The sequence below is a fragment of the Athene cunicularia genome (assembly GCF_003259725.1).
Source record: "Athene cunicularia isolate RWA chromosome 9 unlocalized genomic scaffold, athCun1 chr9_part1, whole genome shotgun sequence".
In the NCBI taxonomy this organism is placed as follows: Eukaryota; Metazoa; Chordata; class Aves; order Strigiformes; family Strigidae; genus Athene; species Athene cunicularia.
Window position 1 is genome coordinate 8721243 of NW_020799110.1, and position 16737 is coordinate 8737979.

Below are 16737 nucleotides of genomic sequence, written 5' to 3' on the forward strand. Positions count from 1 at the left end.
CGGAGCCTTCCAGGTCCCCCCCGTTTCTTGGGCGCGGGGTGGCGGCGTGCGTGAGGGAGAGGAGGCGGCTGCAGGCCTTGTTTATGCCCCTCCCGGCGTCGTTTCGCTGAGAAGCTTCCCCCGGAGACCGGCCAAGCCGTGGCCTTGGGCTGAATTAACGCTGCTCGGGTGCAGGGTGGCCTGAGAAGACTCCGCGCTTTGGAAACTGGGGTGTAGCTTCTTCACAGAGCACTTCCGCACAGCTTTCCGTGAGGACTAAAGTCCAGGTGTTTTGTTTCAGACTTAAGTTTTCCTGAGGGTGTGCAGAGCACCTCAGCGAGGATTGGGGCCCACAGGGATGAGGGCGCTTCGTGTTGTGACAGCCTTCACTGACAGAATTGGTGTTTTCAGGCCTGCCTTTCTAATTCTGAGCGCTCCTGGGAGGTTTGGGTTCACTTGGATTTTCGTGACCATTAGTTAAAAATTAGCACTTTTTTATAGCTTTGTCCTGTCATCTACTTAGATGCAACTATGTTCTCCCTCTTCTGTTAAAATTTCCCTTTTACTTATGCCGAAGGAAGATGTTACAACGTCCCACGTAAAGCTTATCTGCAGTCTTCTAATACTTCACCAGTAACTGGAGTTCTGAGTAGAGAAGTTTCTTCTTGCCTTGAAAAAGATGCCTTGACTTTGCTTTGCTTCTTTTGCAAGTAAAACAGATAGTGGGCAGGGAAAGGTCAGGGCTGTCTTAGAGTGTCATAACCATTCACTGCCTCTTTATTGACAATCTTTTCAGATGAAGTTGGGGCTCTTGTTTTTGACATTGGCTCGTATACAGTGAGAGCAGGCTATGCAGGCGAGGACTGTCCAAAGGTGAGAATCTGTATGACTCGATGAAAATGCAGCATGAATTTATGCTTTAGGCCTTGTTTATTAGTTACAAGTTTTCACAATACACTGGTTTTTGTTCTGACTGTATTGTATAAGAAAAGCTCTGAATTTATGAACTAAAAAACACCCAAACCATTAATAATTCTCATATACTGCTTACTTTTTTGCCTTACAGGTTGATTTTCCAACAGCCATTGGTGTGGTGCTAGAAAGGGACAATGGCAGCACTCTGATGGAGATTGATGGTGATAAAGGCAAACAGGGAGGCCCAACGTACTATATAGACACCAACGCCCTCAGAGTTCCCAGGGAAAATATGGAGGCCATTTCACCTTTAAAAAATGGAATGAGTATGGTGGTTTTTTTCTACCTCTTTTTAAGAATAGCATCACTAGGCTGCAAAAAGTCATAGCTTTCGTGTAAACAGAGGCTATGTATGGCAACAGAAGCTACAAGAACAAAAAATTTACAAATTGCATGAAGTATAGTTGGTTTACAGTGTTAGTGAACTTTCAGCGTAATTGTTGAAATGTTATGATCATGTTGATTACAGAGGAAGAGAATTCCGCAGAGAATGTGTATGTCTGCTGAAGATAGCTTTTGGCTAAAGAGCTCTACACAAAAAAAGCATTGGAAAAACTTTGTGTATTTATGAATGGAACAAAACTTAGAAGTAACTAATCTGCTCACTTCAATGTTTCTACAGTTGAAGACTGGGATAGTTTTCAGGCAATTTTGGATCACACTTACAAAATGCATATTAAATCTGAAGCAAGTTTGCATCCTGTCCTTATGTCCGAAGCACCGGTGAGTAAAAGCAGCTTTGCATTTTGTTAAGTCTTAACTATATCTTCTTGTTGACTCCACAAACATTAGTTGTGGACAAGTCTGACATTGGCTTGTAGGTTATGAGTGTTAAAACTTAGCTACACAAATAACAATTTTTAAAAACTTTGCCAGGTTCTGGAAAGTAATCTGTTTAAGAAAAATGTCTAAAAAAGAAAACCATTTGAAATAGTTTACATGAGTTGTATTAGAAAGTATTTACAATGTTCTATTGTTTTTCACTTATGAAAAGGAAGTCAAAAATTAAAAAAAATAAGTCTCACTTATATAAGCCTCGAATAAAAGCAAAAAGGTGTTTGGATCTCTTATTGTGTATTAAGTTACACTTAATAAAATGTCATTGAAAATCTGTCACTTCATTCAGCCTTACAACTAAATATTATGTGACAGAGAATAATGTTTACAATGCAGAAGTTTTCTTTTTTTCTCTTTTCATTTCTGTAAATGGCCCTGTAAGGTGGGTGAATACAAATTTCTGGGAAAATACATGGACAAGATTTCTGTCATTTAATATTGGCCAGCATTTGAAGGGCAGACCTTAAAGTTAGAATAGAAAGGATAGACATGCCATACAAAAGTTATGCCATTTTTTAAAAATCTTGTGAAAATAATTTTCTTTTTCATTGTTCCCTTGTGTTGAATTGTAGCTTGTGGAGTTTGGATAAATTTGCAATGGTTGTTTCATGTTCGATGGCTCAGTGGGTTCTGAATAGAGGTTCCCACTTAGATTAGTTCTTCAAGGAGAATGTTACTTTAATGTATTGGCTCAGTATTTTTTTTAGTAATGTGTAGAATATTTGATATATATACTGGCTTAATTGAAATTACAGTAGAACTGTAGGAAGATACCTTGGAAACAGGAAAAATCTGAATTTATTTTTCCTTTAGCTGGGCGAGTTATTTCACGTATCTTTCCCCTTGTAAAATGGGCATGTTACTTGTTTTACAGTTCTTTGAGAAACTGATGCTTGAAGACCTGTAGAATTACAAAGAAACCTCTATTGTAACACTAAAAATGTATATCGCTTTTCATTCTGTGTGATAGATAAGCATTAGTGTATTGTAATAGAATTGGAATTTTCTGAAGAAGTAAATTACTAGAAATCTGACTGTACAGAACTTATATGATTTGAAACTGTGGCTATAACAATTCTAACTACTTCTTTATTCTGTCAGTGTTGTTAGTGTGCTCTAATGGTAAATGTATCTTCCTTTTGGTCACTTATTGTGATTTGGTTTATTTTTTTCTTCTAGTGGAATACTAGAGCAAAGCGTGAAAAACTGACTGAATTGATGTTTGAACACTACAACATCCCTGCTTTTTTCTTGTGTAAAACTGCTGTTCTAACAGCGTATCCTTTGGAATGTTTCACTGCCTTTCCCCACACCCAGAAAATTACAATAAACTCATTCCAGGCAATTCCTAGTACAACGTCATGTCTAACTTTTCTTCTTTCAAAATAATTTTTCCGTAAACATCTAAGGAGGAAGTAAAAAAACTCAGTTTCTGAACTTTAAAGCTTTAGAGCTCAGTTTTGAAGTTCTCCCAGTCTGACTGTTTTCCTTGGTGATGATGGTTTTGTTTTCTGGGGGAGATGGTGGGGTTTTTTTTCTGTTTTCAATTTTTTTTCCCATTGTATACCATGGGTAAGAATATTACAGACTTGAAATGGTGTTGTCCAGGCTACTAGATACAGTAATTAGAGCTTGAAGTTACCATAGCCTTAAGATGAATATTTGTAATGATTTTAAACTAATAACATGTTTTCAATTTGAGAGTCTAAATGAGTTGGATGTACTGAGAGCTTGCCGCATAGTATTGACATGAAGTCTCACCTTTCTATGTTCAAAGCTCAAGTTAGTTCACAGATAGAAGTGAAATGCTGTTCTCTCTATGAGGTTGTGCACTTCATGGAAAGACAATACATGCTGGGAAACAGCAAATCCTTTTGTAGAGCCAGGGAATAGAACATGGGGGTCCTCATTCCTAGCTATGCTTTAATTGTATGGCAATGGGGTTTTTTTCTAAAGTGAAAATTACAGTGTTTTCCTTAATCATTTGGGCTAGTTTTGCTAATGGGAGATCTACAGGTCTCATTTTGGATAGTGGAGCAACACACACCACTGCTATTCCAGTGCATGATGGATATGTACTTCAGCAAGGTAAAAATTTTCATGAGTAACAGCATTGTAGTGTCAAGGTCAAGTTAGCTTACTTTCTGCTTTCACAGTTTTGTTATTGTTTTTAAATCTATGTATCCCCTTAAATATAGAAAAAAAAAAAACCCAACCACCTAACCACATTCACTGACAAACAGTTTGTTGTGAGACTTCATTTGTGATTTCAGTATTTTCCAGGTTGGTGAGGTTCTTTTGGTTTTGTTTCTCTTTTTGTCTTCTAGGTATTGTAAAATCACCACTTGCAGGAGACTTTATTACTATGCAGTGCCGGGAATTGTTTCAGGAAATGAACATAGAGATAATTCCTCCATATATGATTGCCTCAAAGGTGGGAAAATGACTTTATTTAGTAAGTGTTTGCTTGGGGAGAGGTTTAAATGGTTAACTGATGATTATGTTTCCTACAATCTCAGGAAGCAGTTCGTGAGGGGTCACCAGCAAATTGGAAGCGAAAAGAGAAGTTACCCCAGGTCACTAGATCTTGGCACAACTACATGTGTAATGTAAGTAGGTAATTTCCTGCACTCTCAAACTCCCCTAGGCATCCCATAAAGGTTTTTTTTTGCAAGTATATGAGGTTTTCCTCTTGAAGAACTAGAAAATCTTTTTAAAAATCAGTATCAGTTCTATAAATTCTGTGAAACTGAAGACTGAAATTCTTATAACCATATTATTCTTAACTCCATAGTGTGTCATTCAGGACTTTCAAGCTTCTGTCCTCCAAGTATCAGATTCAACCTATGATGAACAGTAGGTCACTGTTTTCCTTCTTGTAAAATTAATTATCAGTTGTGCATGGGATGCTTAGCCTGCTCATTGCTGTTGACTGGTTTTATTACAGAAGTTTTTAGATAAAAACTGTTTATTTCTGAAAGTAGAAATACAGTGTACATCCAGGTGACAGGTTTTTTTTATTTAATATTCCAAGATGCATGAGATAATTATTATCAAAGGTGCAAGTAATACCAATCACAATATTCCCATTGAAACCCGAGTTTATAATGCTACTTAGATAAGATCCTGTTCACGCAGCACTTTAATATGTTCCCTTCTGACTGATGCTCCAGGGTAGCAGCACAGATGCCAACAGTTCATTACGAGTTCCCCAACGGCTATAACTGTGACTTTGGTGCTGAGCGTCTAAAAATTCCTGAGGGATTGTTTGACCCTTCTAATGTAAAGGTAAAACAACTATGATATGTGGTAATTGGAAGGCTTTAAATCATGTCTTCCCTTTTGTATGATGTTCTTAATTTAATGATTTGTATGTGTGTATTTACATTGTGTGGTTCTTTCATGTGTGGTAGAATTTGCCTGTGTTGTATTAGTGTTGGGGAAATTAAGAATTAAATGTAGTTCAGAATGGGTGGTGATGAGCTGAATGGGAAAATCAGAATTTTTTTTTTCATTCCTTAAAAATTGCTTAGCTCCCTCTCTAGTAATATTTGTCAATTCAGCTCATTCGGGGCTTTTATATGCCTTGCTCTTTTGAAGCAATGATGTGTAGATTACTAATTTTAATTCTAGGGTTTATCTGGTAACACGATGTTGGGTGTGAGCCACGTTGTCACAACAAGCGTTGGAATGTGTGATATAGACATCAGGCCGGTAAGTGTTAGTCAGACGTATTATTTTAAGGCACAGATATTTTTGTGCTGATATATTTTTTCAAGACTAGAACTGTTGATGAAGAAATACGGATTTCCTAGGATAATGATAAACACACTAGAATAATTCTCTTTTACATATTTATATAAAGGAATATGTAGAGTTACTCTTTTGTCTTACAAAAGGCTAAATCTGGATTTTTTTTTTTCCTTTTACTCAGTATTTCTACTTATATTTCAACAGCTAGTGTCCAGATTTTGTGGCTAGCACTGCATAATGAATATTGAATTGGCTTCAGATAAGCATTCCATGTTTGTAACTTTTTTTTCTGTTTTATCTTCAGATTTTTGGGTGTGGCAGATAAACATAATCAATCATACAGAACTTTTGTAGAGAGTGGAAGGAAGAAAAGAGGTTTCAAGGGAAAACTTTCTTTTTAAAATTATGTTCTAACTTTCTCAGGTGTCGATTTGAAAATATTCTGTGTTTGATACAGACTGCATGGGGGTTGTTTCAAAAATGTTTCCTCTGAACTGGCGTGTCAGGCAGTGTTAGTAGGCCAGGCCATGGTTTGTGTTCACCAACTGCAACATTAGTGAGATTGAAACCTGTTGCAGTTCTGTGGGGTTTTCTTCTGTGGTTGGAACATTCAACTGTATGAAAATGAACAGTTCGGATAAGGGAGATACCTGTAGGTGTAGGGTTCTCTATAGTAGAAAATACTCCGTGAAATCACTTAGAATCATTATTGACATAGCTTCTGTCTTCCTTGTATAGTTCAGTGTTAAGCTGTCATGAAATATTTTTCAAGTGATTAAAAAATTAATTGGATTGGGAGAGGTAATACTGTTGGCATGAAGTGATGTCTTATTGCTGTTGATTATATGTACTTGTGTGCTATTCCTCTCTATTCTGTGAAACAGTTGTTTTGAGTTGTTAATATTGTAGGTTGCTTATTGTCTTTTTAGGGCCTCTATGGCAGCGTGATTGTAGCAGGAGGAAACACTCTGATACAGAGTTTCACAGACAGATTGAACAGAGAGCTGTCTCAGAAAACTCCACCGGTAAAGCAACTCTTTAAATTACTGCATTGAGTTACTTATCATTTTGCTCTTCTGCCACATAAATATACAAATGTGTATCATAGCTTTGACTTTGTCAGGAACCCAACAGCTCAAGAGATTTCTGTGAGGTAAGAAATCTCCTTCTTTAAAGAAAAGAAAGAAGTCTTGGAAGGTTCTTATATGAAATTAATTCCAGCAGATATTATAACTGCTTTCTGAATATTTTACTTCTCCATTCCTGCTTTCAGATTGTGATTCTAAGTTCTGTAATTGTCCCTAAGCAACAGTCGCTGTTTCGTGTGATGGCTTGTCTTCTGAAGTGTTGCTGACTAATTTGAAGCACATTCAGTTATTCTGCCTCAGGTCTTGTCACTTTGTCATGGGGGGAATTTTTTTTCCTGGATTCTACAGACAACTCAACCTGCTCATAGATAAAACCTGGTGATTTAACATACTTTTTTCTTTAAAATAATTTGTTGTCAAAGAAAGTATTAATACCTTACACCTGTGTTCTTGAGAACACATACAGCTTATGATATTTCTGGAATATTCATATTCAATTAAAAATGTGCTACTTGTAGCAACTCTGCAGTCATAAATGGTATGAGAAAGTGAAAAAGGTGGTTACTCGCTTCTGCTTATAAGACCTTAGGAGGAACCCATTGAAATGCAAAGATTTTAGTACTACAAGGCATTTGAAAACAAAAGGAATGAACGGGTCCAAAAAGGACTAGATGAGTTAAGTTCAGCAACGTTAGGTATTTTAGTCCCAGTGCACGTTTTAAGTAGCCCGGTGTTACAGATGACAATATATACTGTGAGTATTATTGCTCTCTGCCTGCCCTATTTCTAGCCTTAAACATTTGGTGCTGCTCCCTGTTGGGAGACAAGATAAAAGCCACACATGTTCTGTTCCACTACGGCTGTTCTTGAGTTCCAAGTACAGGGCAGATAAGCATTATTGCAAGTTTAAGAAAATCGACCTTTTCTACCTGCACGTTGGTGTATGCACCAAGTACTTTGTGCTGTCCTTTCATCCCTAAAGGTCACCGGCCTACACTTTGATTGTTCTTTCATTTTGCCTCCTTTTCAATTCAGAGCATGCGCCTGAAGTTGATAGCGAACAACACAACAGTGGAGCGGAGGTTCAGCTCGTGGATTGGTGGTTCCATTTTGGCTTCTTTGGTTAGTAAACCTGTATTGCTATGCTAAGCAGCACTGTCCACCCAAAAACCTAATTCTGCGTAAGCGCACTGCAGAGTTAGTGCCGCTATAGTAATCATAATCTTGTCTATCCTTGTGGTAAGGTGAAGAGAATTTATTTAAAAAATGAGACATGAGGGTTTCCAATTAAAAAATAACTTGCCACATTCTCCCATTTTTAATAGCAAGGTGCAGACATGAAATAAGACATCTAGAAATGACATGTATAATACACCATGAAAGTAGTGAAGCTCTTTCTGCATCATATTCCTGAGTTGAATTCTACAAGTTATTGTGTACTGATATGCTTTGTGGGGATTAAAGTAGCAGTATGGGAAAGGGAGACTGAAATCAGCTTTCAGTACTGCAACTTCTTGTCTTTAGTTTAATTGTTAGCAATATAAAACTAAAAGGAAAAGATGCTTAAGCAGGTCAAGTCCTCTTACCTCATTTAATGTAAAGACTTGCATGTTTTCCCTCTTAGGAAAATATAATTATGTTTTACTTAACCTTCATTTGTTTCCTGATTGCTTATTGTGTGTTTTGTTGGTGTGGGTTTGTTGTTTTTCTTTTTTTGTAGGGTACGTTTCAACAGATGTGGATTTCCAAACAAGAATATGAAGAAGGAGGGAAACAGTGTGTAGAAAGAAAATGTCCTTAAACCTCTTACTGTGAAAACTGCTGCCTGCTCAGTGCTCCTTCTGTTTTATAGCTTTAGCATACTCAGGAATGGGATGGACTCTTTTTGTAGAAAGTTTATATTGGATTTTTTGGATAATTCAAGTTCCATTTTAACAAACCTTAGAAATTTTGAGACACCTAATAGGTACTATCATAGAAAAAGGATGTTTACATCCCTTGTAAAGCAATAATTCATGTAACAAGCATTTTATAATTTTGTATAAATATCTATTTTCTCTAGTATCTTTTCCTGGGAACAGCTCTACAGGTTAGCTAGTAGATAGAGGCCTAACCTTGCAAATGCCCATGCAAATTTATTAAAAACCTCTTGTCTACTTTCACATATTAGTCTTCCTTGCTGGTACTTTGGCCTTGAATTGCTCTTGTCTCTTAAAAAATAAAATTTTTTTATATTTGAGCAACTTTGTGAGTACTTGCAGAGAAAGTTACTGTTCTGTTTTACAGATGGAAAGTTTGTAATCTACTATAGGTGACTCTGTTCAGTGTAAACTTTTACTGTCTCATGAAAGTGTTACATTCCACGTGGTGAATGTTACATTAAGCACTGGTTTGCTAATTTTCTGTTATGGAGCAATTCCATTTCAGTAAACAATCAGTGCTTTCCACCTGATTTCTAAGAATGTATGTAATGACTTTGTGATGTAGGTGAAAAGCAAAACGTGTTCAAGCCAGGGAAGTTAAAGCAAAAGAATTGTCTCTAAGACGAGGAGAATGGTCATTGAAGACCTCAGGCTGTGGTTGACATTTTGGCAGGAAGCTGTAACTCCGACGGGCAGTCACTGCTTGTTTATTGCTGGTATAACTCCCTCCACTGACTCAGAGCAGGGTTAGTAAGTGCCTGCATTTTGCATGGGGAGTGTGCACTCAGGGGCAGAGGAAGAAGGATGATTTTTTTTTTTTTTTGAGCAGGAACTGGCTGTCAGGATGCAGCTCTATGTTGCTGTTAAAATAAGTTTAAAAATGTGTGATGTTCTGTATTGGGACACAATGGAGTTTTGCTCCTTATCTTAAAAGCTGTGGAAAACCAAATAGCATTTAACTGATTTTTTAAAAAATAATGTAAACAGTACTGCTACATTTTTCGTATCCTAAAAGATCTTGTGGGTAAATAATGATGAGGCCTCTAGTTGAAAACAGTTTCACGTTACCTCCAAACAATAAAGTAATTTATCAAACCAGCCTGCTTTTGTCTTATCATGATAACCATTAGCTGCTCTTGAGACCAAGCTGCCTGATGCATGTTCCCAAAGCTCCTGGCAAACTGTATTTCTCTCACAAAATAAGGCAACAGCTACAGTAGGTGATATGTCACCTACTCGTGTTGTCATACTGGAAGAAAAAAGGCTAGTTTGCATTCAAGTAGCATGTGGAATTTCACCTGAACTTGTTTCTTAGCACACCACAATGAGTAATGCTGCATAAAGTTACTGTGGCATCGGTGACTGGACAGCTTGGAGCTAGGGATGAAGACGTAAAGTAGGCTTTTTTTGGGTTTTCTTTATGAATTGATGACTTTGCCTTTTAAGCCTTCATTCAGAAGCACTTGCTTAGTCTTTGAATTATTGCCATTGTACTGTTTCTGTGGATGTTCTAGCACCATATGGAGAACAAAACACTTTCTAGGGCTTTCTCACCCCTGTGAAGAGTTTCTCTTTAAGAAGCGGGTATTTTCTGTGATGCAGAGGAGTAACTGAAGGTCAGGAGGATGGAGATGACAGATAGGTCTGTCTCCTACAGTTGATTCCCCTTGGAGTTTCCAGTGTTTTAATCAGATTATACTGTATAGCACACTTGCTTCCTCAAAAACTAGTGTTTTGACTTTATATTTCTACACAACCTCATGTAAAGGTTAAAAGCTTTCATGAAGTAGGTGTTTACCATCTGAGACCATCAGCAGTACCCTTCTGCTTCAGTTTCATGAAAGACTATTACCAGAACATTTTGCACACTGCAAAATAACACTGCACAAATGTTTCAATTTGTCACAGGCATCTAGAAATCTAGGTCTGATTAAAAAAGAAATCAGAAATCTGCACTGTTGAAAGTTCACAAGCTAAATATTTCATACTTTCTAATAAGCCAGACGTAAGGCAGGGAAGAAGTTCCTCGTAGCAGACTGAATGGCGTATTTTTCCATTCTTTATGCAGAAACCACATGTAATTTAAGTGACACACTTGTAACTGGGATGATCAGGGAACAAAGATGAGTATGGGAGGTTCAGAGGCTCTCCAGCTTCTGACTGGTTTTAATGCATATTTGTTAAACTAAACCACATAAATATCCCTACACTACACTTGTCAGTTGGTACTTTTCACTGTTAACACCATAACAGCTGGTTAATATGTCATTTTTCACATGTTTTTAAAAAATACTGTTAGGATGAATTTGAGTTACACATCAAAGCTACTTTTTAATACCAGATGACAAGTTTAATTTAGGTCAAACGTACAATTAAAAAAGACTCTCAGGAATGCTCAGTCGAGTTGTTTGCTGGTTTCAGAACTTGTTGCGTGTTCCAGACAAAGATAAATCAATCCGCTGCTTGCAGCACTCTCCCAGCATGTTACTGGCTCTGAGATTTTACAGCAAGTTGAGGGAACTTCTTTTTCAAGAGCTTCTGCCTCTTCCTCTCTAGATTTTGCCCTCTTGCCCTTTTACATAAAAATTTTTCAAGTCTGAGCCTGAAATAAAGAAATCAGTGTGGTCAATTTCCAGATAGCTTGTAACAACCTTAGTGAGCTCACCCACCCAATCAAATAGATGCTCCCAGTGATTAAACTTCAGTATTAATTTGCTTTTGATAAACAAAAAAGCCTGCAAGGCAATTTTTTTTTTTCTTCTGCTTTTGAATTCTGCAGAAATTCAATCTTAGGTAGGCTGCATGTAAAGTTACTTTCACAGTGCAACTTCATAGATAACCAAGTTATTAGGAAATAACTTCAGATCGGAACAGCAAAAAGAAACAGAACAAGCCATAATTTTTAAAAGCCTTATTTTCAGTCTGCTAGCTATAAAAACAACAAAATTACTACTTTTTTTTTTCCTTTTAATAAGGAGGACTGAGAAACAGATCAGAAAATAACTTTCTATGTCAAAAAAAATGTTTTTACCTGATGAAGCGTTCCACATGAGGTAAGTAATAGAATTTCTTCTTTTTGTATCTTTTGTTCAAGTACCATGGTATTGGCCATTCCTTATATGTGTAACTGTTAAAAACAGATAAAAATGATTACAGAACATACACTTTTTGTCTTCATTCCTGGATTCTACCAGTTATACCTGGTTACAGTACAGTGATAAAGTGGTCTGACCAGTAGATCACAGAGGTTGTACATGGGTATGTACTTTCTGTTGCTGGCTTGGTTTGTAACTACATCTCATATATAGTTCAGCGTCTTTCTGTAGAGTGGTCTTGCTTTAAAAACAGATGTTTGAAGAGAGCCCAGTACAGTGATTCTTTGCATTTGTGTTTCAAAGTTACTCCTTCATAAGAAAAATTTCAAAAGCTGATGTGAACAAATCATGAAGAGAGTTTTGTTTCTACTATCATTTTCTTTTAAATGCCAGTGGTGGAGTGTCATGTCAAGTGCAAGTCTGCCTGAACATAAGTCTTTCCCTCTAAACATATACTCTATTATTTCTGTTTGGGGTTTCTCTTGCATATGGGCTGCACAGATGGCTTGTGCAGCCTCACCTACAGACTCCAGTGCATCCAGATTGTGTCACACCTACTACTATGTGCATTGCAGAGTTCCTTTCCATGTTGTCTGCCCCTTCCCTCTGCTTTAACTGGGGACTGCACTTCCAACTATATGGGCAAACCCTTCTCTGCAGACAGCGTTTCCAAGCAGAAAGATCTACAGAAGCCTTATCCCTAGAGGTGTAAATCTAGTGGTTAGTGCATTTAGTACTCTGCTGATTTATATTTCATGTGTAAGCAAATGGATTATAAATGAAAATTCACCATTATTGCAATGTGTGACCTTCTGTTATCTACACTGTTACTGCAGAGTTGAATAGTGTGTTTCCAGTGGCAATATGATGAGGGTAAAATACTGGTTAATGAAACAGCAGGTCCCACCAGATCCTTCAGCGTCATCACCTGAAGTTACAGATTATTGAAAGTATCTAGACAATAAATAATTCTAAAGGTAGAAGCTCCTAAGTTAAATACCTGCCAAGACTCTTAGGAAATTCCAACAGATGTTTATGTGGTCTCATGCAATACTTTGGGTGGCTGTCCCCCAATATGGGGATTTTGCATTATAACTATGTAAGTCCAGAAGGTTGAACTTGAACAGTATTCCCCAGTTCCTTCCTGTGTTACAGAATAGCTATAGTAACACATCCTCTGAGTACAGGAATCATATTAGTTACATGGAACTAATTTTGTTATAATTAACAGTAGAGTTTACCATTGAATTATTTAGCAACAATTATAACCACATTAAAAAAAACGCACCAAAACTCAAGAGGCACCTGAATGCTGACCAGAAAACATGTTTCCTTCTATACAGTATATGCTTCCTTTTTTGATTAGATAAGGATTTTCTGGTAAAGAGACATACCCCAAGAAAAATTCACACACATGAAAAAAAGTTCTCTCTTCCATACCAGTAGGTGCGTCCTAAGAAGTCATGTCTCCACTCGCCAGGTACTGGTTTTTCATGGCCAGTTTGTAAAAGCCTCAAAGCAATTTCTCTTTCTTTGACAACTAAGTCTATATTTTCCATAGACTTTTCTACCTGGAAATAAGAAATAGTTTCAGGATGGGCCAAAAAATGAACACTGACAATTTAAAAGATCTCAAATTAAAATCTAAGGCAAAATTTAAAGGAAAGGCAAAGGTAAAACTCACTAGGAATTCCATCAGAAGTAATCTCACAGTTGCGGACTGAATGAAACAGCTGAATTGGCCCTGTGTACTAGAACAGTAAAGAATGGGTGCTCTAAAAACCAAACTTATAAGCAGAACAGATATGAAATAACTAATGGTCTGATATTTCATGAAAGACTAGCTGGCTAATACATAAAGCCAGATCTAATGCTGAAGCATAGAAAGCAAAGAGAAGATATGCTCTATGTATTTCTGTCCGACGGATTGTACTGGCTGTTTGTTATTCTAGTTTTCACTTTGGAGTCTGGTCACAGCCTCAGTAATGCCTGTTGGCTGATTAGAAAGCTGCCTTGACCAAACTACGACACTTAAGGTGAAGGGTTTTAATCAGGTCTGTCTCATAATATTACTCATAACATACGCATTACATATGGCAACATGTTAAACACTCTGGGAAGCTGCTAGAGCTGATTTTAATAGGCAATTGTTGTATTTTGTCTCAGTGCAAGCATAGTATTTAACTGGTCCTTGACTTTGACTTTTCTTGGGCTTCAGCCAAAATCAAACAGACAATTAGTAAGATTTGACTTTTGAAGTGTTGGGGCCACTTAAGTTCCCTCCCAAAGCAAGTTCTACTGTGATCTGTAATTGCTGGATATGGATGCGTAAGTTGGACTAAGGAGAAAATACTGTTCAGAATCGGAATCACAAAATATATTTGAGAGACCATATTAGGATAAATTAGAACAAGATATACTAGGAGATCCAGACGACAGTTTTATATTGTCTCTTCCCTAATTTATAACTACATTGATGAAATGACAAGAGTAGGAGACCAAATAAATCCATGTCTGACACAAACGAGACCATAATGCAGCTGCAGATATATGTGATGGCAAATAATAGTTAATTATTATCCATACAAAGAAACTCAGATTAACAATGTAAAGGTCAGACTTTTCCCAAATTAATTTGGATAAATAGGGAGGTATATGAGAATATCTCTCCTGTTTAACATTAGATTATTAACTGGCCAGTAAAAGTGTAAATTTTCATCTGTGAGACATAAGCATAGAGATAGCAGTTGATTTATAATTAAATCGTTTTCAATGGTAAAGATACTGAGGAAAGAATTTAATAAATTAGTGGCAGAATTGCAATAAGGAAGGAATGACAAAAATGCAAAAGGAAGGAATGACAAAAGTGAGAACAATAAAGAGCCAAAGGGCACAAGTTCGGAGAAGACAATGTCAGGGAAGCAGCTAAACCAAGTTTGTGGAGAGTAAAGAAATAGATAATGTTGCAGTTTTACCAGGAAGTTTCTAGAAATCCTCTAGTGCAGTTTCAGGGCATGAAGATGGCAAAATATTTCTTAACACTGTGTAACAAGCGGAAAGGCCTTTTTCCCCACTATGTTGCTTGAGCACAGTGTTTGTGCTTATACTAAAATCAGGGAAATAATTTTTTACATGGTCCTTAACAAGTCTACAAACACTTCACCTTTCACTCAGCAGTTTTACTTAGTTTTATTTTTAGTTAGTATGAAAAAGTTACCTTTTCTAATCGTTCTGGACTTGGCATAGGCCTGGTTTGTCGTTTCGATTCTTGCTCTAAAGTTAAAAGCATGTTTTTTTCCTTCAGTAGGACATACCTAGATCAGAAAACATAGTATTTCAAAAACAATTTCTGGATGCATTAGAAATTATTCACTCACTACCCTGCTGGACAGAGCACAGTTGTTCAATCTATAATCCCATATTCTATACCTGCTAGCTTCATATAAAGAAGCAAAAAGATAATGACCAACTGGAGAAAGCCCAGTAGAAATGGGGAAAGTACTGGTTTATCCCTGGCACAGGTTGCCTAGAGTGGTGATACAATCTCCAGCCCCATCAGAGGTCACTTACATTCAAGTCCATCAAGGCTCAAACTCGGCCTCTCCACACCAAACCTGAACTCTGTACTGGGCACAACTATCACACAAGCACCTGCACTACAGCTTTCATATTCTGGGAAGTATCAGAACTTGGGCTGTTCCAAGCCCAAAGCAGGCTTACGCATGCAGAGCTGTATGGCAGACAAAATTTACTGGCTAATAAGTTCACTAGCCACATTTTAATAAAACATGCAGAGCTGCTTTGAAAGAAGAGAAGCCACTTCACTAAAACTTACCAAAGTTTGTGCAGGTCTTCACTACTCTTGCCCCTTAACTGCTTTATATTCCATGCATCCCCTGTAAAAAATAAAAACAAACAAAAACTTGAATAGAACAAAGTTCTCTTACTCTGAAAAACAGTGCTTCTATTAGCAGGCTCAGCTGACTCCAAAGAACAAGGATCACTTCTTAAAAAAATACTACCTCTTGGAAAGCTTTCCTTGTGGATATTCAGCTTTTCTTTGAATATATAAATATATTAAAAAGACAACAGCATGTACTGTTTATTTGTGTTTGTAAAAGGCTGGGAACAGGGAAAGCTATAAGATGAATCTTACATTGAAATGTTTTTCTTCCATAGTACTGTATATTTCATCAAATAACATCTCTTCTGTGATACACTCACTTAAGAGCAAAGCAGAGGATTTACATCAAAATATTTTGCTGCATAATAACTATTTGCTTTCATAAACACAGAAAAAATAAATTAACAGGCAAAAAATGTGCAAGTATATGTATGTACATACATATATAAAAGAAGTTTTACATAGCTATGAATATTGTTGGACTGGATAATCTTCTTTTCCAACCTAGACAATTCTGTGATTCTGTAAATACTTCCTATAATGCAAAAGAATAGGTCAGATTTCAGTTGAGCACAAGTGGCTCAAAGATCACTATCAGAAATGCTAAAGGTAACTCACCAGACTTTACTGTTTTTTCTCCCCAGTTTCCTGGATCATCAAAAAACTCCTCCAGACCTTTCCGGGACAAAGTAGTGTGCAGAAGCTTCAACTGATGAAGGGGCTCAACTTTTGCTAGGTTCTTGTGGAATAGGTTCAGTGTCAATCTGCATAAATATTTAAGGGGAAAATACATAGGAAAAATAATATTCAGCTAAATGAGAATGTTTCTTTAATTCATAAAGGCCCAGGTCCCACAGAAAGATGAATACCACAGTCTAGGGGGAGGGGGCACAGGTTCAGTTCCTTCATAAAAGAGCAATCTCAGTGTGGTTTCTACCTCTTGTCTCATCTAATTAAAATTTATTTATACTCAGAGATAAACAACAATTTGAAAATTAAAAGAAAAAAGTTTGAGCTACACTGTATAAGAATACATTCTCCTATGCTGACTTTAACTAAATGTCAAAAGCAGTAAACACACAGTATAAGCACAAAAAGACCCAGGCTGGAATCACACACTGGTTTGGGTTGGAAGGGATCTTAAAGATCACCCAGTTCCAGCCCCCCTGCCATAGGCAGGGACA

At 37.0% G+C, this 16737-nt stretch overlaps 2 protein-coding genes across 2 annotated transcripts in view; one reads left to right on the forward strand and one right to left on the reverse strand.

Moving 5' to 3' along the window:
• Positions 1–9649, forward strand: part of ACTL6A (actin like 6A) — an 11720-nt gene extending 2071 nt beyond the window's left edge. The window contains exons 3-16 of the mRNA XM_026854964.1: positions 189–248; positions 776–852; positions 1046–1220; positions 1577–1677; positions 2971–3068; positions 3785–3879; positions 4119–4225; positions 4311–4400; positions 4586–4647; positions 4965–5079; positions 5425–5505; positions 6474–6569; positions 7668–7754; positions 8353–9649. Of these exons, the coding sequence (XP_026710765.1) occupies positions 189–248; positions 776–852; positions 1046–1220; positions 1577–1677; positions 2971–3068; positions 3785–3879; positions 4119–4225; positions 4311–4400; positions 4586–4647; positions 4965–5079; positions 5425–5505; positions 6474–6569; positions 7668–7754; positions 8353–8433 (1325 nt within the window). The 3' untranslated portion in view covers positions 8434–9649. The remainder of the gene's footprint in view (positions 1–188; positions 249–775; positions 853–1045; positions 1221–1576; positions 1678–2970; positions 3069–3784; positions 3880–4118; positions 4226–4310; positions 4401–4585; positions 4648–4964; positions 5080–5424; positions 5506–6473; positions 6570–7667; positions 7755–8352) is intronic.
• Positions 9650–10040: 391 nt separating this feature from the next.
• Positions 10041–16220, reverse strand: MRPL47 (mitochondrial ribosomal protein L47). The gene is made up of 6 exons (XM_026854802.1): positions 16172–16220; positions 15485–15545; positions 14867–14963; positions 13090–13220; positions 11586–11681; positions 10041–11156 (listed from the first exon to the last, which is right to left on the reverse strand). Exons 3-6 carry the CDS (start codon positions 14936–14938, stop codon positions 11039–11041), a joined length of 417 nt encoding a protein of 138 aa, XP_026710603.1. The 5' UTR covers positions 14939–14963; positions 15485–15545; positions 16172–16220; the 3' UTR covers positions 10041–11038.
• Between the last annotated feature and the right edge of the window lie 517 nt (positions 16221–16737).

Bases quoted from the DNA above. Each gene is read 5' to 3' on its own strand.
- MRPL47 (XM_026854802.1), bottom strand. From the start codon at position 14,938: ATGCTTTTAACTTTAGAGCAAGAATCGAAACGACAAACCAGGCCTATG. The intron at 13,221-14,866 runs GTAACTTTTTCA...TCTTATTTCCAG, and splicing joins GTCCAGAACGATTAGAAAAG to GTAGAAAAGTCTATGGAAAA. The intron at 11,157-11,585 runs GTAAAAACATTT...TCTTTATTTCAG, and splicing joins CATGTGGAACGCTTCATCAG to GCTCAGACTTGAAAAATTTT.